The sequence below is a fragment of the Protopterus annectens genome, chromosome 11.part0 (genome assembly GCF_019279795.1).
Source record: "Protopterus annectens isolate FY-2018-M chromosome 11.part0, PAN1.0, whole genome shotgun sequence".
Taxonomy (NCBI): Eukaryota; Metazoa; Chordata; order Ceratodontiformes; family Protopteridae; genus Protopterus; species Protopterus annectens.
The window spans coordinates 1143373016-1143392432 of record NC_056745.1 but is presented as its reverse complement, the minus strand read 5'-3'; the positions used below and the strand labels follow the sequence as shown (position 1 = coordinate 1143392432).

At 41.6% G+C, this 19417-nt stretch overlaps 1 protein-coding gene across 1 annotated transcript in view; it reads right to left on the bottom strand.

Moving 5' to 3' along the window:
• Window positions 1-19417, bottom strand: part of LOC122815037 (gamma-secretase activating protein) — a 1452063-nt gene that overhangs the window by 1283010 nt on the left and 149636 nt on the right. The window contains exon 5 of the mRNA XM_044087286.1: window positions 15599-15673. Coding sequence (XP_043943221.1) covers window positions 15599-15673 — 75 coding nt within the window. The remainder of the gene's footprint in view (window positions 1-15598; window positions 15674-19417) is intronic.

Genomic DNA, 19417 nt, shown 5'->3' with positions numbered 1-19417 from the left:
CTATTTTATCCATGACTGTGGGATACTATCCAATGCTTTTTTGTAGTCAATCCATGCCATACTTAGAGTCTTCCCCTTTCTACAGTTCTCCACTATGACTTTATTTAACAACAAATGATCCTTGGTTCCATATGACTTTCTTTTATTGCACTTTTGTTCTACTACCATAATTGAGTTTTCTTCTAAATGACTATAAACTCTGTCAGCATCAATTCCCATGTATAGTTTATACGTCGTCAGAAGGCAAGTTATTGGTCTATAATTTTGGGGGAAGCTTGCAGGTTCACTCTTAAGTAGGAGCATTGTTTTATCTGTTGTTAGCCAGACTGGTGTCTGTTCGGGGTGCACATATAAATAGTTCTTACTCATGGCTAGGTCTTCATGCAAAGATGTTAATACTTTTAACCAAATGTTAGGTACTGCATCTCGGCCTGAGGTTTTCCAATTAGAGGCTTTACTTATCTTTATTTCAATCTCTCTGGCTGTTACTTCATCCCATTTCATATCCTGTACCTTTAAACTTCTTATTCTTTTTTTTACTTCTTTTATCCATTTAGTATCTTTGTTGTGTTCCAACCCAGCCACTGGGAATGCACAAGCCAGTGCATTTCTTTGTGCCGGTCCCAAGCCCGGATAAATGGGGAGGGTTGTGTCAGGAAGGTCATCCAGCATAAAACTTTGCCAAATGATTCATGCAGACACCAGTAAATATTTACATACCAGATTGGTCGAGGCCCGGGTTAACAACGACCGCCACCAGTACTGCTAGCCAACAGGGTGCTGACGGTAATTGGGCTACTGCTGGCCGAAGGAGGAGAAGAGGCGGAAGGCATGGCCAAAGGCAGGAAGAGAGGAGAAAGGCTAGGACTGTGGTAGTGAGGATCGGAACTCTGAATGTTGGCAGTATGACTGGTATAGGGAGAGAGCTAGCTGATATGATCGACAGAAGGAAGGTTGGTATACTGTGTGGGCAAGAGACCAGATGGAAGGGGAGTAAGTCTAGGTGTATCGGAAGTGGGTTCAAATTGTTTTATCATGGTATGGATGGGAGGAGAAATGGTGTAGGAATTATCCTGAAGGAACAGTATGCTAAGAGTGTTTTGGAGGTGAAAAGAGTGTCAGACAGAGTGGTATTTATGAAGCTGGAAATTGATGGTGTAATGACGAATGTTGTTAGTGCATATGCTCCACAAGTTGGGTGTGCGATGAATGAGAAAGAAAAATTTTGGAGTGAGTTGGATGAAGTGGTGATGACTGTACCCACGGGTGAGAGAGTGGTGATTGGAGCAGATTTCAATGGGCATGTTGGTGAAGGGAACAGAGGGTATGAGGATGTGATGGGTAGGTATGGTTTTAAACAAAGGAATGCAAAAGGTCAGATGGTGTTGGATTTTGCGAAAAGGATGGACATGGCTGTGGTGAATACGTATTTTAACAAGAGGGAGGAGCATAGGGTGACATACAAGAGTGGAGGAAGATGCACACAGGTGGATTATATCTTATGTAGGAGGGCCAGTCTGAAGGAGATTGGAGACTGTAAAGTGGTGGCAGGGGAAAGTGTAGTTAGGCAGCATAGGATGATGGTTTGTAGGATGACGTTGGTGATTAAGAAGAGGAGGAGGAGTGTGAGGGCAGCACCAAGGATCAAATGGTGGAAATTGAAAAAGGGTAATTGTGAGGTGGAGTTCAGGGATGAGTTAAAACAGGCACTGGGTGGCAGTGAAGAGTTACCAAATAGCTGGGTAACTACAGCAGAGTTAGTAAGGGAGACGGCGAGAAAGGTGCTTGGTATGACATCTGCACAGAGGAAGGACGACAAGGAGACATGGTGGTGGAATGAGGAAGTACAGGAGAGTATACAGAGAAACAGGTTGGCAAAGAAGTGGGATTGTCAGAGAGATGAAGAAAGTAGACAGGATAAGGAGATGAGGTGCATGGCAAAGAGAGAGGTGGTGAAGGCTAAGGATAAGGCATATGAAGAGTTGTATGAAAGGTTGGACACTAAGGAGGGAGAAAAGGACCTGTACTGATGGCTAGACAGAGGGACAGAGCTAGGAAAGATGTGCAGCAGGTAAAGGTGATAAAGGATAATGAGGGAAACATACTCACAAATGAGGAGAGTGTGTTGAGGAGATGGAAGGAGTACATTGAGGGGATGATGAATGAAGAGAATGAGAGGGACAGAAGGTTGGTTGATGTGGGGATAGTGAATCATGAAGTACAATGGATCAGCAAGGAGGAAGTAAGGATAGCTATGAAGAGGATGAAGAATGGAAAGGCTGTTGGTCCGGATGACATACCTGTGGAAGCATGGAGGTGTTTAGGTGAAATGGCAGTGGAGTTTTTAACCTGATTTTTTAATGAAATCTTGGAAAGTGAGAGGATGCCTGAGGAATGGAGAAAAAGTGTTTTGGTATTGATTTTTAAGAATAAGGGTGATGTGCAGAGCTGTAGTAACTACAGGGGGATTAAATTGATCAGTCACAGCATGAAGTTATGTGAAAGAGTAGTGGAAGCTAGGTTAAGAAGGGACGTGATGATTAGTGATCAGCAGTATGGTTTCATGCCAGGAAAGAGCACTACAGATGCAATGTTTGCTCTGAGGGTGTTGATGGAGAAGTACAGAGAAGGTCAGAAGGAGTTGCAGTGTGTTTTTGTAGACTTAGAGAAAGCATATGGCAGGATGCCTAGACAGGAGTTGTTGTATTGTATGAGGAAGTCGGGAGTGTCAGAAAAGTATGTAAGAGAGGTACAGGATATGTAGGAGGGTAGTGTGACAGCGGTGAGGTCTGTGGTGGGAGTGACGGATGCATTTAAGGTGGAGGTGGGATTACATCAAGGATCAGCTCTGAGCCCTTTCTTATTTGCAATGGTGATGGACAGGTTGACAGATGAGATCAGACAGGCGTCCCCATGGACTATGATGTTTGCAGATGACATTGTGATCTGTAGGGAGAGTAGGGAACAGGTGGAGGAGACCCTGGAGAGATGCTCTAGAGAGAAGAGGAATGAAGGTCAGCAGGACTAAGACAGAATATGTGTGTGTGTGAATGAGAGGGAGGATAGAGGAATGGTGAGGATGCAAGGAGTAGAGGTGGCGAAGATGAATGAGTTTAAATACTTGGGATCAATAGTTCAGAGTAATGGTGAGTGTGGAACAGAGGTGAAGAAGAGAGTACAGGCAGGATGGAGTGGGTGGAGAAGAGTGTCAGGAGTGATTTGTGACAGATGAGTACCAGTAAGAGTGAAAGGGAAGGTCTACAAGAGGGTAGTGAGACCAGCTATGTTACATGGGTTGGAGACAGTGGCATTGACAAAAAGGCAGGAGTTTGAGCTGGATGTGGCAGAGTTAAAGATGTTAAGATTTGCAGTGGGTGTGATGAGGGTGGACAGGATTAGGAATAAGTATATTAGAGGGTCAGCCCAGGTTGGAAGGTTTGGAGACAAAGCCTGAGAGGCAAGATTACGTTGGTTTGGACATGTGCTGAGGAGGGATGCTGAGTATATTGGGAAAAAGATGCTAAGGATGAAGCTGCCAGGTAACAGGAAAAGAAGAAGGCCTAAAATAAGGTTTATGGATGTGGTGAAAGAGAAAATGCAGGTGGTTGGTGTGACAGAGCAAGATGCAGAGGACAGGAAGAAATGGAAACAGATGATCCACTGTGTCGACCCCTAACGGGAACAGCCGAAAGAAGATGAGTATCTTTGTTGTCTTCCACAGGATCTTCATAGATACTTCTCCAAAATGCATCTATTTCTTCTTTTTTTGGCAAGCTTTCAATTCCTTTTACTTTGTTTCCCAACTCTCTATAAAACTTTTTGGGGTTAATACTAAATTGCTTATTTTGTACTTTTCCTTTATATTTTTCTGTGTATCATCTAAGTTTTTCCGTCTGTGCTGAAATTTTTAATTTATTTGCAGTAGCGCATGATAGATCCTGGTCTGTTCTAATACTGCACACTGCTTTTATCACATTTATCTTTCTTAATATTTTTGTTGATCTATTCCCTACTTCTTGTGTTAATTGCTTTATATTTTTCTCTGTTCAATACTTCCATCATGGTATTCGATTTCTCCCCTTCCTCTGCCTCACTACCCTGTGCTCTTGTGGTAGAACTTTATCAGTTATTAATTTAGCTGCACAGTAAAATATCCTGTTTACTTCTATTATATTGCATGGATCTCTATGGACAGTCCAAATTACTGTGTTCATTTGTTTTATCAGACTTCTAACTTTTGGGGCTTTAATTGACCTTCTGCAGTCTATTTCTTTCATTGATTTTAATATATCTTTGTCCACTAAATCAACCAACTCTTCCCTTAGTTCATTTTCTTCCAGACTGAGGGCACATCCTTTGTTTTCCACTTCCTGTGGGCACTCTATAGAAAGTTCTATAGCATCTTCCTGTGGCACCTTCTCTTCAATTTCATCCTGTGCCATCCGTTGCTCTGTCATATGGGACTCACTGGCCTATCACTCCTCAACACTGACTGCATCAGTTTCCACAGTTTCCTGTTCCTTCCCTTGCTGTCTAGCTTCAAGTGAACGTTTATACTGGTTTCCTGTGGAAGACTCCAAAATATCTTGATATGGCACCTGACCAATTGCTTCCTGTTCCACTGATTTCCCCTTCATTGGGTATCCATTGGTCTATCCTGTTGTGGTGCTTTCTGCATTAGATTTTCTACACTGAGTCCTTCAGTTTGCAGGTGCTCCATAACTTCAAATTCTATTTCTTTAACTTCTCCATTACTGATCTCCTTTTCCTCTGTCTTCATTACTTTTTGTATTGTACGGTTTTCCATGTCCGGATTCCTTTACCTGTATTTCTCTTCAAATATCTTTGGTGCTGCTCTTTTTGTATTGGTTAGTTTTGCTTTCTACTTTGCATAACTATTACACCATATTAAATCTCTTTTTCTTTCCCATGTCTGTATTTCTTCTTCAGATGTCTCCTGATCTCCCTGCTTCTCCTTACTGCTGTGAGGTAGTCTGTGTTGGACTTTCTACATTAAATCCTTCACTTCGCATACACTCCATAACTTCAACTTCCATTTCTTTAACTTCTGCTTTACTAAATCTTCTTTTTCACATTCCATCTTTGTAATATTAATTTTTTTACTGTGCAATTTTCCATATCTGGATGCCTTTGCCTGTATTTCTCTTCGAATATCTTTGTGACTGCCTTCTCTATATTAACTTGGCTTTCTCCTTTGCATAACTATTGCACCATATCTGCCCTAGGCCATTTATAAGCCTAGCCAGAGTGTGTTTGGCTTTCGTCACCCTTTTAGATTAGTTGACTGTGCCTCTGTATAGTAGGTCACAGAAGGTAGCCCTTTTAAGGTTAGTTTACTGTACCTCTGTCAAGCAGGGACACAGAAGAGATCCCAGGGGTAAACATATGATCTCCCATCCACTCAAGATTTCTCTTGAAGAGGGTCATTGAGGGGCTCAGCTTAACATAGATTGGGATTTTGTTCCAGAGTGAGGGGAGACTCTGGGATATGAATATATCTCTCTCCAGCATGTCCTATTTATTTCTGTGCTGAGGTTCAAGTCCCTGGAGCATGTAGCTCTAAGGGATTTGGATTTCCTGAGGTGAAGCATGTCTATTAATTCTGGGCTGGACATGGCTTTATACGTCAGACACAGATCGCCTCTGAGTAGGCGGTACGCAACTGACTAGAGCTGAAGTTTCTTTAGTCGAACTGCATAGGGCATCTGTTTGAGCCCCTTGATCCTCTTGGTGAGGTACTTTTGGGGTCTTTCCAGTTGCTGCAGGTGTTGGGTAAGGTACATCCCAAATGGGGCATTGTATTCAATTAAGGGCCTGATAAGTGATGATAGAGGGGCAGATAAGTGATGATAGAGAGGCACAGTGACCTCTCTTGATCTAGATGTGAACCCTTTCGAGATAAGGTGGGCTATATAGGTCTTTCTAACCACTTTGGCAATGTGATTGTCAAAGGAGAGATTGCTATCTACTTGGGTCCCCAAGTCCCTAATTACTTCTTCTGTACTTAATGGATTACCACCTATGTGGTAATTTGTGGGCACTTTGTTTTTCCCAAAGGGGATGACTATGCACTTTTTAGCATTTTGCTTTAGGCCATGGCTCTGGCACCAGTTATCCGTCTCTGTGAGACCCTTTTGGAGGATGCGTGTGTCAGCCAGAGAGTCGATTATGGCACCCAGTTTGCAGTCATCTGTGAACTTGGTCAGCCATAGTCCTCCCATGTTAGCCTGTACCTTGGAGAAATATATACCAAATAAGAGAGGTCCCAGGACTGAGCCTTGTGGGACGCCACTTGTAACTGGTTTAGAGTCTGACATGGCACCTGCTATTCAGACCATGTGGGTTCTATCCCTGAGTCAGTTTGCAACCCATCTTGTGGCATAGGGGTTGATATTTAAGCTGGTGAGCTTATTTATGATGCCCGAGTGGGGTATTGTGTCGAAGGCTTTTGCGAGGTCCAGGTAGGCTGTGTGGACTACCTTCTCTTCATCTATGGCCTTGATAACTGTTTCAAAGTCGTCGACCAGGTTCAAGAGGCAAGATCTGCCCTTAACAAAGCCAAATTGGGTAGGATCCAGTGTCTGGAGGTTCCCAATGTCTTTGTTTATGATTTCCATGATGATATGCTCCATAGCTTTGCAGACCAGGCTAGTCAGGCTTATAGGGCAATAGTTTCCGGGGTCTGTTGTGGCACCACCTTTGTGGAGTGGGACCACTGTTGCTGCACGCCATTCCTTGGGTACATATCCTGTAGTAAGGCTGAGATTGAACAGTGACTTTATATGAGGGTTTAGTTCTTCTTGGAGCTCATGTAAGACGCAGCCCGGGACACCGTCTGGTCCCATTGATGCTGTGTTTTTTGTTTTGGAGAGGGCAGCTCTCACCTGTGCATCTATGATCTCAGGAAGGCTACACTCTGTTGGGATAGACATTTGCTCTTTTGGGGGGGGAGTTTGCACTGAACCTTTCTGCCAGGATGTTGGCAATGTCTGTGGGTTCAGTGTATTTTTTGTCATTTTGCACTAACTCAGAGCATATCTGGGAGTTGCCTCCCAGGTTTCTGACATAACTAAAGAAGGCCTTGTGATTATCTTTAGTGTCTTGTGCAATGTTTCTTTCGAAGCTGGCCTTAGATGATTTTATGAGGGATCATAGTTTCTTGCTAGTACTGATCAGAGACACCTTCCCTTTTTGGGATTTTGCTCTATCATGTAGTAGCTTTCTCCTTCTGTTGTATAGCTTATTTATGGCCGGGGTCCACCAGACAGGTCTCCTGCATTTGGAGGAGTGAGTCTTGGTTTTATTTGGGATAGTATGCTCCATGCATTCCTGTAGGTGTCCATAGAATGCTTTTGTAAAGGATTCTGCATTTTGGGCCATATTTTTCACTGGCCCGGGGGCTTTGAAGGATTCCACCTCAGTTTTGAGAAGTGTGAAGTTTGCTTTTGAGAAGTTCTTCACCATGGTTTCCTTGGCTGGGGGTGGGGACGGAATATGGATGTCCAGTGAGATTAGTTTATGGTCTGATCTTACCAATGAGGGGTATACCTCTGGTGTGGAACATAGAGACCCCATGTTGGAGATGACCAGATCCAATATATTTTCCCCTCTTGTGGGAGTGGTGACCAGTTGTTCCACAGCATTTGAGTTTATAAATTCTAGGAACCGTTGGGCGAAGGTGTTTCGGCTTGAGTAGTTTTCCCAATCAATGTTTGGTTAGTTGAAGTCACCCAATATAATGGTGTATGGAGAGACCTTCATATTCTCCGGTGTTCTCAGGAAAGCCGAGTGAGGTTCCTGTGTTTGGGAGGGTGGTCTGTAGCAGGCTACAAACTGAAAGGCAGTTTTGCCCACTGTTAGTTGCACATGGATGGTCTCTGATGCTTCGTGCAGTGCCACTAACCTGGAGGTGTGGGTATCTTTGATAAATATGGATACTCCCCCTCCTTTTGTGGTTCTGTCCGAGTTTTGGGGCAGAAAAGCATGGGATGAAGTATAACCTGTTAGTGCTGGGGTGCTCTCGGGAGCCTTGAACCAGGTTTCTGTTACTGCACAGATATCAATATTCTCCATACTGAGGAGAGTCTCGAGTGCGTGCATCTTGACGTTTAGACTTCTGGCGTTGAGCAGCATTACCCTTAGTTTTTTTTTCTGTGTGTTGTCTATGGAGGTGGGTTTGTCTTTTGAGCCTTGCCTAAAAAAAGGCACTATGGGGGAGGCAAGACCCTTTGCCAGTATTCGAAAACCCAGGGGTGACAGGTGCAAGCCGTCCCTAGCGAAGCAACGTGGCTCGTCGAGCATGTCATCCCAGGCTGACAGACACTGGATCCCCTTTGAATGACACCAATACTTTAGCCAATTGTTAAAATTGATCATTTTGTCTTTATACTGTGGCATCATTCTTCTGCGGTGGTGATGCTGTGGTAGCGTTGTCGCCTCACAGTTAGACGTTGCCCATTGGATTCTCGGTTAGAGCGTCTTCTGTGTGTCGACATGCGTGAATGGGCGTTCCTTCGTTGAAGGTTGTGCATTAGGCCCGGCAAGCCAGCACGTAAAAAATCTACTGCCAATCATTAGCAGACCAGAGTTCCGCTGTGGCAACCCCTAACCGGGAAAAGCCGAAAGACACAAACTGTGGCATCATTCTTGGTGAGGGTAAGATGCTACTCAAGGTCAGGGTCATATCGGCCTGGGCTACATGATCAAAGAGCTTCTCTATGTCTTTTTTCATGTAGTCCAGGGAGGCACGTTTCAGGTCATTCACACCAGCATGGACAATGATGGAGTCATACTTGTAGTTGCTTTGGAGTGACCTGAGTGCTTGTGTTATGTGGCGGATCCTGGCACCCGACAGGCAGCTTACAGTGACCTTCTCCTTGTTCAGCCTGGTGAGTGGGACGTCAGTGTGTCTGACAACAGAGCCACCTATTACAAGTGTATTAGGGGTGTGTTGTTTAGCCTTGACTGTGTGGCACACTGACTTTGTGAGCTATGTGCTACGTGGGTATTGTTTTGTGGTAGGGGTTGCTTGGATGTCTGCTTTGAAGGTCTCTACTGCTTAGGCAGATTTTTATTTAGAGCATCCAAGTATGTTTTTGTGTGTTTATGTGTTTGGTTGGCTGATGCGATAGCTCTATGTGAGACTGGATTTGTGGTGTGTGTGCGGTTACCTTCTCCTTCTGACAGGCTGTGCCAGTACTGGGTTGAGAGAGAGCTTAGCCTCCAGTTTGGCTATATAGTTGCATCTCTCACATATATTTGAGCTTGTTGGGAGGAGGAGAGGGTGGTCTGTATACATAAGGCAGTTGTAACATTGCCTCAAGATTCCCAGATTCACCAGCTGGACTGGAGTATAAACCCGAAACTGACCTTTGGACATGCCTGAATAATATAGGGAACTACTTATTGACTGATCAGAAAGAATCAATAGGGAGCAAGTGCTTAAAAGGAGTATAAGAGGATGCAGTGCTTAAGTTTATTAGTGTTTACCTGTAAGATTACTTATACGAGCAAGTGCAGGGCTTTAGAATGAAAATAGAGTGCTTATTTTGAAATTTAGAGCAGTTCTAAGGGAAAAAGTGAAGAGCAGACTATGTGGAGCCAGGAATAGTTTAAACCTGTTTAAGCGGCGCTGCCCGACGCTGCTCTGTGCGCACAACTGCGCAAAAAGAGAGTTTCAGGGTTTTAAGAGAGAGATCAAGGAGTTTGGAAGTGACCCAAAATGGCCAATAAAACTACAGTTTCTAGGCAGTAACCACTCCTACAGGGACAGGCAGGCTGCTCAGTGTTAACCACTGTCACTGGTGAACACAGAGACTTCCCTTTAGCCCAAGCAAGCACTGGCCTCCAAGAAACTTACAAACAGTTTAGAACAGCAACTCTGTAACTGAACTTTCTTTTAAATCAGAGAAAGTGGGAAAATAGCAAGGTTTTTTGTTTTGTTGTTTTTGTTTAAGGATAGCAGAGACACACAAGTAGCAAACTAGTCAGAACAGTGCAATAAATGGCCCCAACACGCGTGTGCTAGGTCAGAGGCAGGAAAAATGCAATTTAAGATAAAACAGTTTTAAATTAAGTGCAACAAAAAATGCAGTAAACAGGCTCTAGGTATGTTCTAAATACTGTTTCTAACCCAGATATAACATTTTGCAATCAAGAAAATGTTGAAAAGTAGGCGGCAATACAGTTTTTCTAAGAAATAAATCACAAGACAATACTTAAAATCTCAAAAGTGGCTCCTTTCTTCTCTCAGCATTTTCTCCTCTTGGTAGGTGCTTCAGCAACAACTATCAAGCCTGGAAAGATGCCAAAACCATGTAGCTGCAGGGTTTTAAGAGAGAGAGATCAAGGAGTTTGGAAGTGACCCAAAATGGCCAATAAAACTACAGTTTCTAGGCAGTAACCACTCTTACAGGGACAGGCAGGCTGCTCAGTGTTAACCACTACCACTGTTGAACACAGAGACTTCCCTTTAGCCCAAGCAAGCACTGGCCTCCAAAAAACTTACAAACAGTTCAGAACAGCAACTCTGTAACTGAACTTTCTTTTAAGTTAGAGAAAGTGGGAAAATAGCAAGATTTTTTGTTTTTGTTTAAGGATAGCAGAGACACACAAGTAGCAAACTAGTCAGACAAAGGATATACAAAGAGATTAAGAAATAAATTAGAGGAAAAAATATACTTTCACAGAAAAACTGTCAGAAGCTTCAAATCTCTCTCTTTCCCATGTCCATATTTCTTTTTTATACTTTTCAAAAATGTCTAGGTTTTGTTTACATTTTTGCACTTTCTCAGATCATTCTTTTTCCACTGGCCTATCACTCCACAATAGTGTGGGAAGAAATAGCCAGGGAATTGTTATGGCTAGGCTAGTATAGGTCCTAAGGCTGATAGCCTAGTACCAACCTATGAGCCTATGAACCAAACAGATCAAAGTTTCTTGATCTATATACTGTTTTTCAAAAATCTGTTGTATTAATGAACGTAAATTTTTATTTGAAGCTTCTGAAAGTTTTTCTGTGAAAGTATTTTTTTTTCCTCTAATTTATTTCTTAATCTCTTTGTATATCCTTTGTCTGGAAATTCTGGGCTTTTTGCATAATAGTAAAAATACATAATTTCTTTCTTATCCTCAATAGTCCACTCGATCATCTTTATGGCTCTTCTTTGGCCTATCATTTTTTGTGATTTTGTGGACTTCTACTTCCTTCTACAATGGGGGGCATCCTCTCCCTGGGCCTGGCCTGGCTCCATCGTAGGAATGTTTCCAGATTTTGAGGATTCTACACTGTCATTTTTTCCAGTCCTGGCACCAGTGTGCCTACCAGGATTGGGCACTTTTTTTTATCCTGGGACTTGTGCACCCAGCTATCTTTTTTTGTTTTTGACTTACTTCTGTCCATGACATACGCTATATAAATACAGACTATATATCAGTGTTGCCTTGGTGAGATTTTGTGAAAAACAGGGTCCACCTTGCGAAGGTACTCACCACAACTTGAGGATGAATTCAACTTCAGCACTACTACTCTCCTTTGCTTGCTGACTTTTCATTTCTCCATTAGAACCCCTTGTGCTCCATCCTTTGTAAATGTTTTGATGTTCTGGTAAATCAGCGAGGATTACAATCAGTCAATAATGTCAGATATTAGAATTTCAGACTTCTAATTGTTCAGTAACTGCATAGTGAGCCAAAAAAGTGCTGTTCTATTAAACTTTAAGTAAATTAGAGTAACACTTAAAATTTGTACTTGACTTTGGGTCATTCCCACCCAACTATTTCAGGTTTTGTCGGGAGGTATGGTTACAGTCAGATGTAGCTTTGCACCAGTCAACACCTTAGGGACAGCTTGTGGGAAGTGGGCTGGGTGGCCACCTAAATAGATGGGTGGAATAAATGGTGCAGGTGTTAGGAAAGTGAGGCCTAGTAGAGGACAGAGAAGAGAAATGATTAGCAGAATGATGAGTAGTGTAAGAGGAGGGCATGACAGCAGCAGGAGTAAAGGAGGACTTGAGGAAGATAAAGCAAGATGGGTCAAGGAGTGGAAAACAGCACTAGGGTTTGTTAGAAGAGTACAGCAAGCACAGGAATGGCTCAGATGCAGCAAAAAAAGGTACACTTCAGGTATGGACAGTGAAGAGGGGTGTGTGGGTTCAACTGGATGGGGGGGTTAGTAAGGGACTACAAGAAGAGAAAGAAATGCAAACCAGTGTGTGGCCAGAGAATAGAAAGAATACAGTTTTGGTTAAGTATTATACTGCTGCTGGGGAGTGCGTCTTAACTCCCTTCCCTGGGGCAGCCTTGTGAGCTCTGTAACTGCTGCCCATAAGTGGTCTGTGCATGCTTCAACACAAGCACAACCTCTAGACTATACCGCTTATCACTTATGCAGCACAGAGCTTTCCAGACTTGTATGCTACTTATTGCAATAAGCCTAGGCTATATTCCTCCCCCAGGATGGGTGAGCCAACATCAGCCACTCACTCCCATTCTGCACCGGTGGCTCCTCCAACATTTGTGACATTAATTGAACAAGGTTATCTGGTGTACAGTAAAGGTTTTATCCCTGTGCACAGTTGGGATGATAATCTTGGGGATTAAATTTAGTGAAACATATGAGGAGGTAACCAGGATGGTCACCAAGAAGGAGGAATACCAACTACCTATCAGAGAAGGTAACAATCAGGAACAGGAGATGGCAGATGGCAGGACAGGGGGTTGGAGGTAGCATTCTCAGATATGCTATGTGATAGCAAAGAGTATGTCATGGAAGGACAGGATTAATGAATGTAACAGTTAACTTTAGAAATTGTCAAAGGGCTTTGAAAAGATAGGGAGGAGACCTGGCAAAGGGATAGGATGTATGCCATGGACAGGTTCCATGAGACAGGATGTATGCCCACAGGCAGCTTCCATGAGACAGGATGTATGCCACAGACAGCTTCTATGAGACCGGATGTATGCCACAGGCAGGTTCCATGAAATGGGATGTACGCAATGAACAGGTTCCATCTTAGCAAAGAAGGAGAGAACTGTGCTCAAAGCTAGGTTGGAAGTATATGTCTCAGCGACTGCACCTTTATCTAAGAAGAAAAGGATAACAATGACAGAGAGGAGGCTAAATGTTCAGACTGTGGGTGGAGTTAGAGAATCATGTCAGCAAAGCAATTATCACTGATTCAGGCCACGGTATTTCTGTCAAGTGCTAGACATCTAGCTGATGGTACTGGAAGCCTTGGGCAGTGACATACAGCAGTGTGGGGTGGACTTTGCTGGTTATCACAGACACTTGGGCAAACAAGGGGGTGAGGCATGAATGTATAAGGTTATGCGTTATTCAGAGCTGACAAATAAGGGAAAGATGAAGGAGAAGTATGATCTTACTGAATGGCATCAAGTAAGGGTTTAGACAGGTGGAACACCACCTTATGAAAGGGCAAGAGAGATGGCAATGAAGAACATATGGATATGGTAGGCACCCAGGCAATGAAGGTACCAGAATGAGTGAGTGATCAGGGATCAATATAGCCCATATATAACTGGGAGAAGGGTTGAAAAACTGGCAGAGAGAGAATAAAGGAGTGAAGATGTTATACTCAAGAGGAGATCTAAATTTGATGTGGCTCTGGAGAGGGTGGGTGAGGTTAGTGTCTTGGACTGGGCAACTAAGATCATCCAGTTAGTGTTAAGCTTTGACAAAAGTTGTAGATTTCAAGAATGCGGCCCTGGATACAACAAAGGGGGATGGATGCCCTAACAGGGACACTGCTGGCTAGCAGTGATCATGCCATTTTGCAGCCCGGGGTGAAAGGTAGAAATACAGACACACAGAAGATGATATAGGATGTTAAAGTTAAAGACTGTGTTGTGCTGGGGTAGAGAGACAAGGATAAATTAGTTATCTTGAGTTATGTTGGGGTGGTGAGCTGGCTATTGGATTAGGTTGGTGATGAAGTGCTCATGGCTATGGACAAGAGTTTACAAAAACCAAATGTGTCTGTAAAAGAATGGAAGTTTGCAATTCTGGAACAAAGACACTACATGCAGGAGGTGGAAGAAGTGCATGTAGGGAGGTAGGCAAGGAAATGAAATTAAATGGGGTGGGGCAGCACAGTGTTTGGAATTCATAATAGTGCCTGGAAGGTAAGCAATTTTTTTTCTTATTATGGTTGGGGAAAATAGGATAGATAGGGAACAAAGGCTGAAAATCAGGGACAATCTTAAATGTTACCCTTAATTCACTTTAAAAAGATAACAGAATGATAGGTTTCACAACAAAAGGCATTTTCTGAGCAGTAAGTATGAAACTACAATGTCTTGCACTATTGACTGACTAATTCTCAGTGATTTATCAGAAAATCAAACATTTTATGAGCTAAAAGACAAAAATATGAGGCAAAAAATCAGGGACATTCTGCAAAATCAGAGGCAATTGAGTGGTATGGTAGGAAAGACCTAGAGATACTTAGGCAGAAGTTCTTATCCTCTGCACTCACAGAAGGGGTTGCTCTAGATAAAGGTAGTTGTCTCTTTGTAAACTGGCAGAATATTCTACAGTAACCAATGAGATGTTTTTGCTTGTTATGTGTGTTATATTCATCACCGATAAGGTCTCACAATAAAACCCACATGACCTGACACTTCCCAAGCTGCTGCATGCACCTGAAAGCCAGGCCTCTGGCCTAAAACACTCATGCCTTGTTAGTAAGTGAAAGGATAAAGCCATATCTTCTGCAGAACTGCATGAAAGACAGTTTATAAACTGGTGTTCTGACCTTATTTAGTTATTGATAACCAGATTAAGTAAACTGATTTAAATGGAAAAATGTTTAACCAACATCCATACCACAGGCACCTATACTAATATCACATGCCTAATACAGAATGATACACAGAGATAAACAGAATACACATGTAAACAGCAGAGAGAAAATAAACTAGATAAAAAAAGCATATCCCCAGACTACCTATCACTGGGTCCTACACATCTGCTAACCCCAGCTGCTTACTATCTCCCTTCGTGACTCGAACTTCTAGGGATATTTCTTCACTGATTGCTGCTGGAAGGCTGCCAGACCCAGTGAATCTTTCTACTGCACCAAGCAAGAATCTTTCAGAAATGGTTAGTGTTTCTACCCTGGAGAAATATTGGATCTAAATAACTCGACACATGAGAATGACGCTTTTCTGCAATAAATTGTATAGTACCCCACCCTATCCTGTGATGCTAGCTTTAACTTCAGCAATTTCCTGAAAAAGGAGTTGAAATTATTTCATCTTGCATGTGACAAAAACCTCTACAGGAAAATTCAGCTTCCCACCCTTCATGGTTAAACCTCAGCTGAGCTGAGGGGCCACATTCTGTCAGTATGTTTAATATAAATATTCCTCAACATATGAAAAACAACTTTATCCGCTTGTCATGAAATAAATGATACAAGGACAATCTGTTCAGTTTCATCAGTATAAACAGTTTAGTAAATGTGTCCTAGTCAATTATAACAAAGGAATGAATATTTTAAAATAAATCAAATATGTTTACAGAAAGGAAAGTCAAATAATTTTCAACAAAACTTACCAAGATTAATAAAAATCACTTTTTCTGTTAAAATCTCTGTCTCTTCTACTGAAACCGTAAATGTTTTGCTGACTCCTAAAAGGGAAGGAACACAAAAGTAATGTAAAAAATACACATACATAAATATAACTACTTCGTCGTAATACAGCTATGCAGTGAAAGTGTGCTATTCTGATATGAAAACACCATTATTAGAGAGCTTTAGCTTTAATTACATAGCATTGGTTTATAAGGTGATGGAGTGAGACTATGAGAATGAACATCCAGCATAACATACCAATGGTTGACCTCTTTAGCTATAGTTTTTGTTCTTTTAAGTGGGTGCACAATGCCCAGTTAAACTACATTAGACAACAATATGTATGGAAGCAACTTTTCCATCTTTAAACATCTCTGGGGGTCTACACAAGAACATTAAGCTCCTGCTTTGTGATGCACACTAGGGTTTTGACTTGTTGAAAATAATTTTGTTTGCTGTTGCAGTCACACGCATTTAAAGTTCATTCCCACACTAACCATAATTATCACTTGTCACTGACCGCATGTTTTGTTCGGTCAGGGCTTCCCCATCTGGAATGCGCTGATCTTGGTCACCAAACCTCCCTCTTACATCCCACAGCTGCTATAAACTTGCTGTCACATTTTTGTAAAGCTTCTAATTTTGACGCAGAACATCTGTAAAACAACATTTCTGCTGCAGTCTCCATTTATTTAAACAAAGCTAATCCTAAACATTGTGTCATTTTTTTTTTACTTTATCACACCACAACATCCACCATTGTCTACAGCAATAGATTGTGTACTAAATTAAATGATGCAAAAATTACAATTAAAACAATAACTCAGACAGGATACTATAGTGTGCACCATTTTAAAGAGTTCCACCAGCTGACAAGGAAAACTAACAGATTTTTTTTTGTTTTACAATGTCTCAAACAGATGCCCTATGCAGACCATCTAAAAAACTCCAGCTTTACTCTGTCGCATGTCGCCTACTCAGAGGCGATCTCTGCCTAACATACAAAGCTATGCCAAACCCAGAGCTGTTGGACATGCTCCACTTAAAGAAATCCCAATCCCTCTGAGCTACACGCTCTTGGGACCTAAACCTTGTCATCACAATAAACAGAACATGCTGGAGGGATAGATTCCTGTCCCAGAGACTTCCCATTCTCTGGAACAAACTACATATCTATATCAAACAAAGCTCCTCATTAGCACTCCAAGAAAAATCTTGATGACTGGATGGGAGATAGGAAATTCACCCCGGGATCACTTCTGTGGCTCTGCTTGACAGGGGCACAGGAAAATAATTTTCCTGGGTGGCAAAAACCAGGGTACCGTTTGACTAGACTTATATAGGCCCTAGGGCCAATAGCCTAGTACCTACCTATGAATCTATATGCAGAACTATTTTAGCTGTCCCATAAGCTGAAAGTAGAAGTGAAAGTTTCATAGATATGGGATCAATGGCTTGACTTGAAATAACTTCTGACAACAAGCAGCAATATGTGAAACCCTGCAAATACTGTGCCTTAATTTGATGAGATATCCTCCATGTTATCTTCTTTCTTCTATAGGGAGAATGATGACATTACATCTCAGGATGTTTGTTTACTTCTTGTATTAACTGTAAACTGTGTAAACCCACCAAGCACAAGTAATTAAGTAATTGCTCAGGGTCACACATCATGCAAACAGTAATAGAATCAAACCTAGATCTACCATGTTTACCTTTATTAGCAGCTTACAGCCCTAATCCTATTCACAAAAGTGCCAGTTTGCCAAGAGAAGAACTCAAACGACAGCAGATATCTGTATGTGGATTGGTGTAGTATAAATATGGAGAAAGAAGTACAAGGTATCCCCTATTGTAGGATTTAATTCAAAGACATATTTATGTATTACATTCTAGGTAAATGTTTAGCTGCATTGCCTTGGGGGGAAGGAGGCCCTGCAGCAGCAGCTATGATCTGTATGGCTTGCTCCAGATTAGCACTGTTTTTATGGAAACAAGATAGTAACAATGGAGCTAAGACACAGCAGGAATTTCTGAACAGGAGACCTATCCTGGGATCTTTAATTACTATGTTTGATGTAGCATGTAACGTGACAAAAGAACATGGTTCATCCAATTTGAACAAGTACAGCTCGTGGTCTAGGAAACAAGAAATAGAAACTGGCATCTCTCTGCCAACACTCAGTCCAAAGGGAAACTCTGACATTTTCTGTTTTAAGACTATCAAACTGAAGGCTTTTTTTAAATAAATCTGGCATTTCTTTACAAGCTACTGCCTACAATGAGACATGGTCTAAAAGCATTCCTGCCTGCTCCTTAGGGTAGTAATTCCTCCCATATCAATCTACATGCCTAACCTGGCTGCCTTTCAGACCCACTCTCTCTACTGGAGCACCAAAGACCAACTTATCTCCACCAGCATGTCACCCCATCATTCCTCTTCCCCCGAAAACAGGCAAGCAGGTAAAACCATATCACTCCTCCCCCAAGAGGTACCCTTACCACCAATCAAACTTAGTTTACCTGCGTCACAGTCAGGATTTTACTTCTGTTTACCAAATGAGCAGAAATGATCACATCTGGTGAAAGACATTAAAGCAAGTCAATGGGTAAAAGAACATACTTCAAATTTTGTTTCTTTTCTTTCTGCATCTAGGAAAATATGGAAGTAGAGCCAGTCAAATATTCATAATCCATTACTTTACTAACAGTGTAGATTTAATCCTCCTTTGTAAACAGCTATAATTTCATTAGCAAAAAAACATATCTGGTCAGAGAAACCATTACCTGCAGCACTGGAAACATAATTTTACTGCCAACATATGTGTAGTTTAATACAGAGGAAAAACAAAGTCAAGATTCAGGGCGTCTAAGAACAACAAAAAAGGCTTATTTTATACTACTTGCAATACCAGAAAGTCTAAATTTGCTCTGTTTGAATATCTAGATTTCTAAAATGGGTAAAGAAACTAATGTATTTTATTGTGTATGAAACAGCGCCACTTAGTGTCTTGAAAAGAGATGGAACTTATTAAAACACTGCAGCCCAAAACTAGTATAAGACCGGGCTCATACATTTATCTTAACCTTCAAGAATGTGAATTTTTAACAAACATGGCACTTGTCAACTCTGTGAGAAAATGGGCTAATCAGGCAAAAAATCTTAACAGGACCTGGCAATAACATACTCTTAAGCTTATCTACTGAAAGGCAGCATATGCAGTACCCTTTTCTGAAGCAATAAAAGTGAATTTGATGCATGTGTGGTATACATTTTAAAGTATTATTAATAAACAGCTATGTATTTGCATTAACATGCGTGAAACCCAGTTTTCTTATTTTATTCACATGAAGTTTTTAAAAGCCAAAACACCATTTTCACTGCCAGAACACAGTATTTTTATATAGCATTTTATATGGTTATTAAAATGAACATTTCTTAAATGCTGGTTTTCTGAACAGTCTAACTAAAGCAATACTGCTGAATTATCATATCATTCATGACACACTTATAGCAAGTATCCCAAGACAATACTTGAACCCCCACTTCCACTATCACTTTCTTTAAAAACGGTGATGTCTGTCAAGATACCTCTCTGTACTGTCCATATGACAAGGGGTGGGACTCTTGACAGTTTTACAACAAACTGTGGTACTTGCGTATTAGCGCAACCAGATTTTCACGGTTGCGGTAATATGAATGCTGGCATGAAAACGAGTGTGGTAATTAGTACCACTTGTTATTTTACGTCTTTACTTACAACAAATAGGTTTAGCTTACATTCAGGAAGATAAAACAA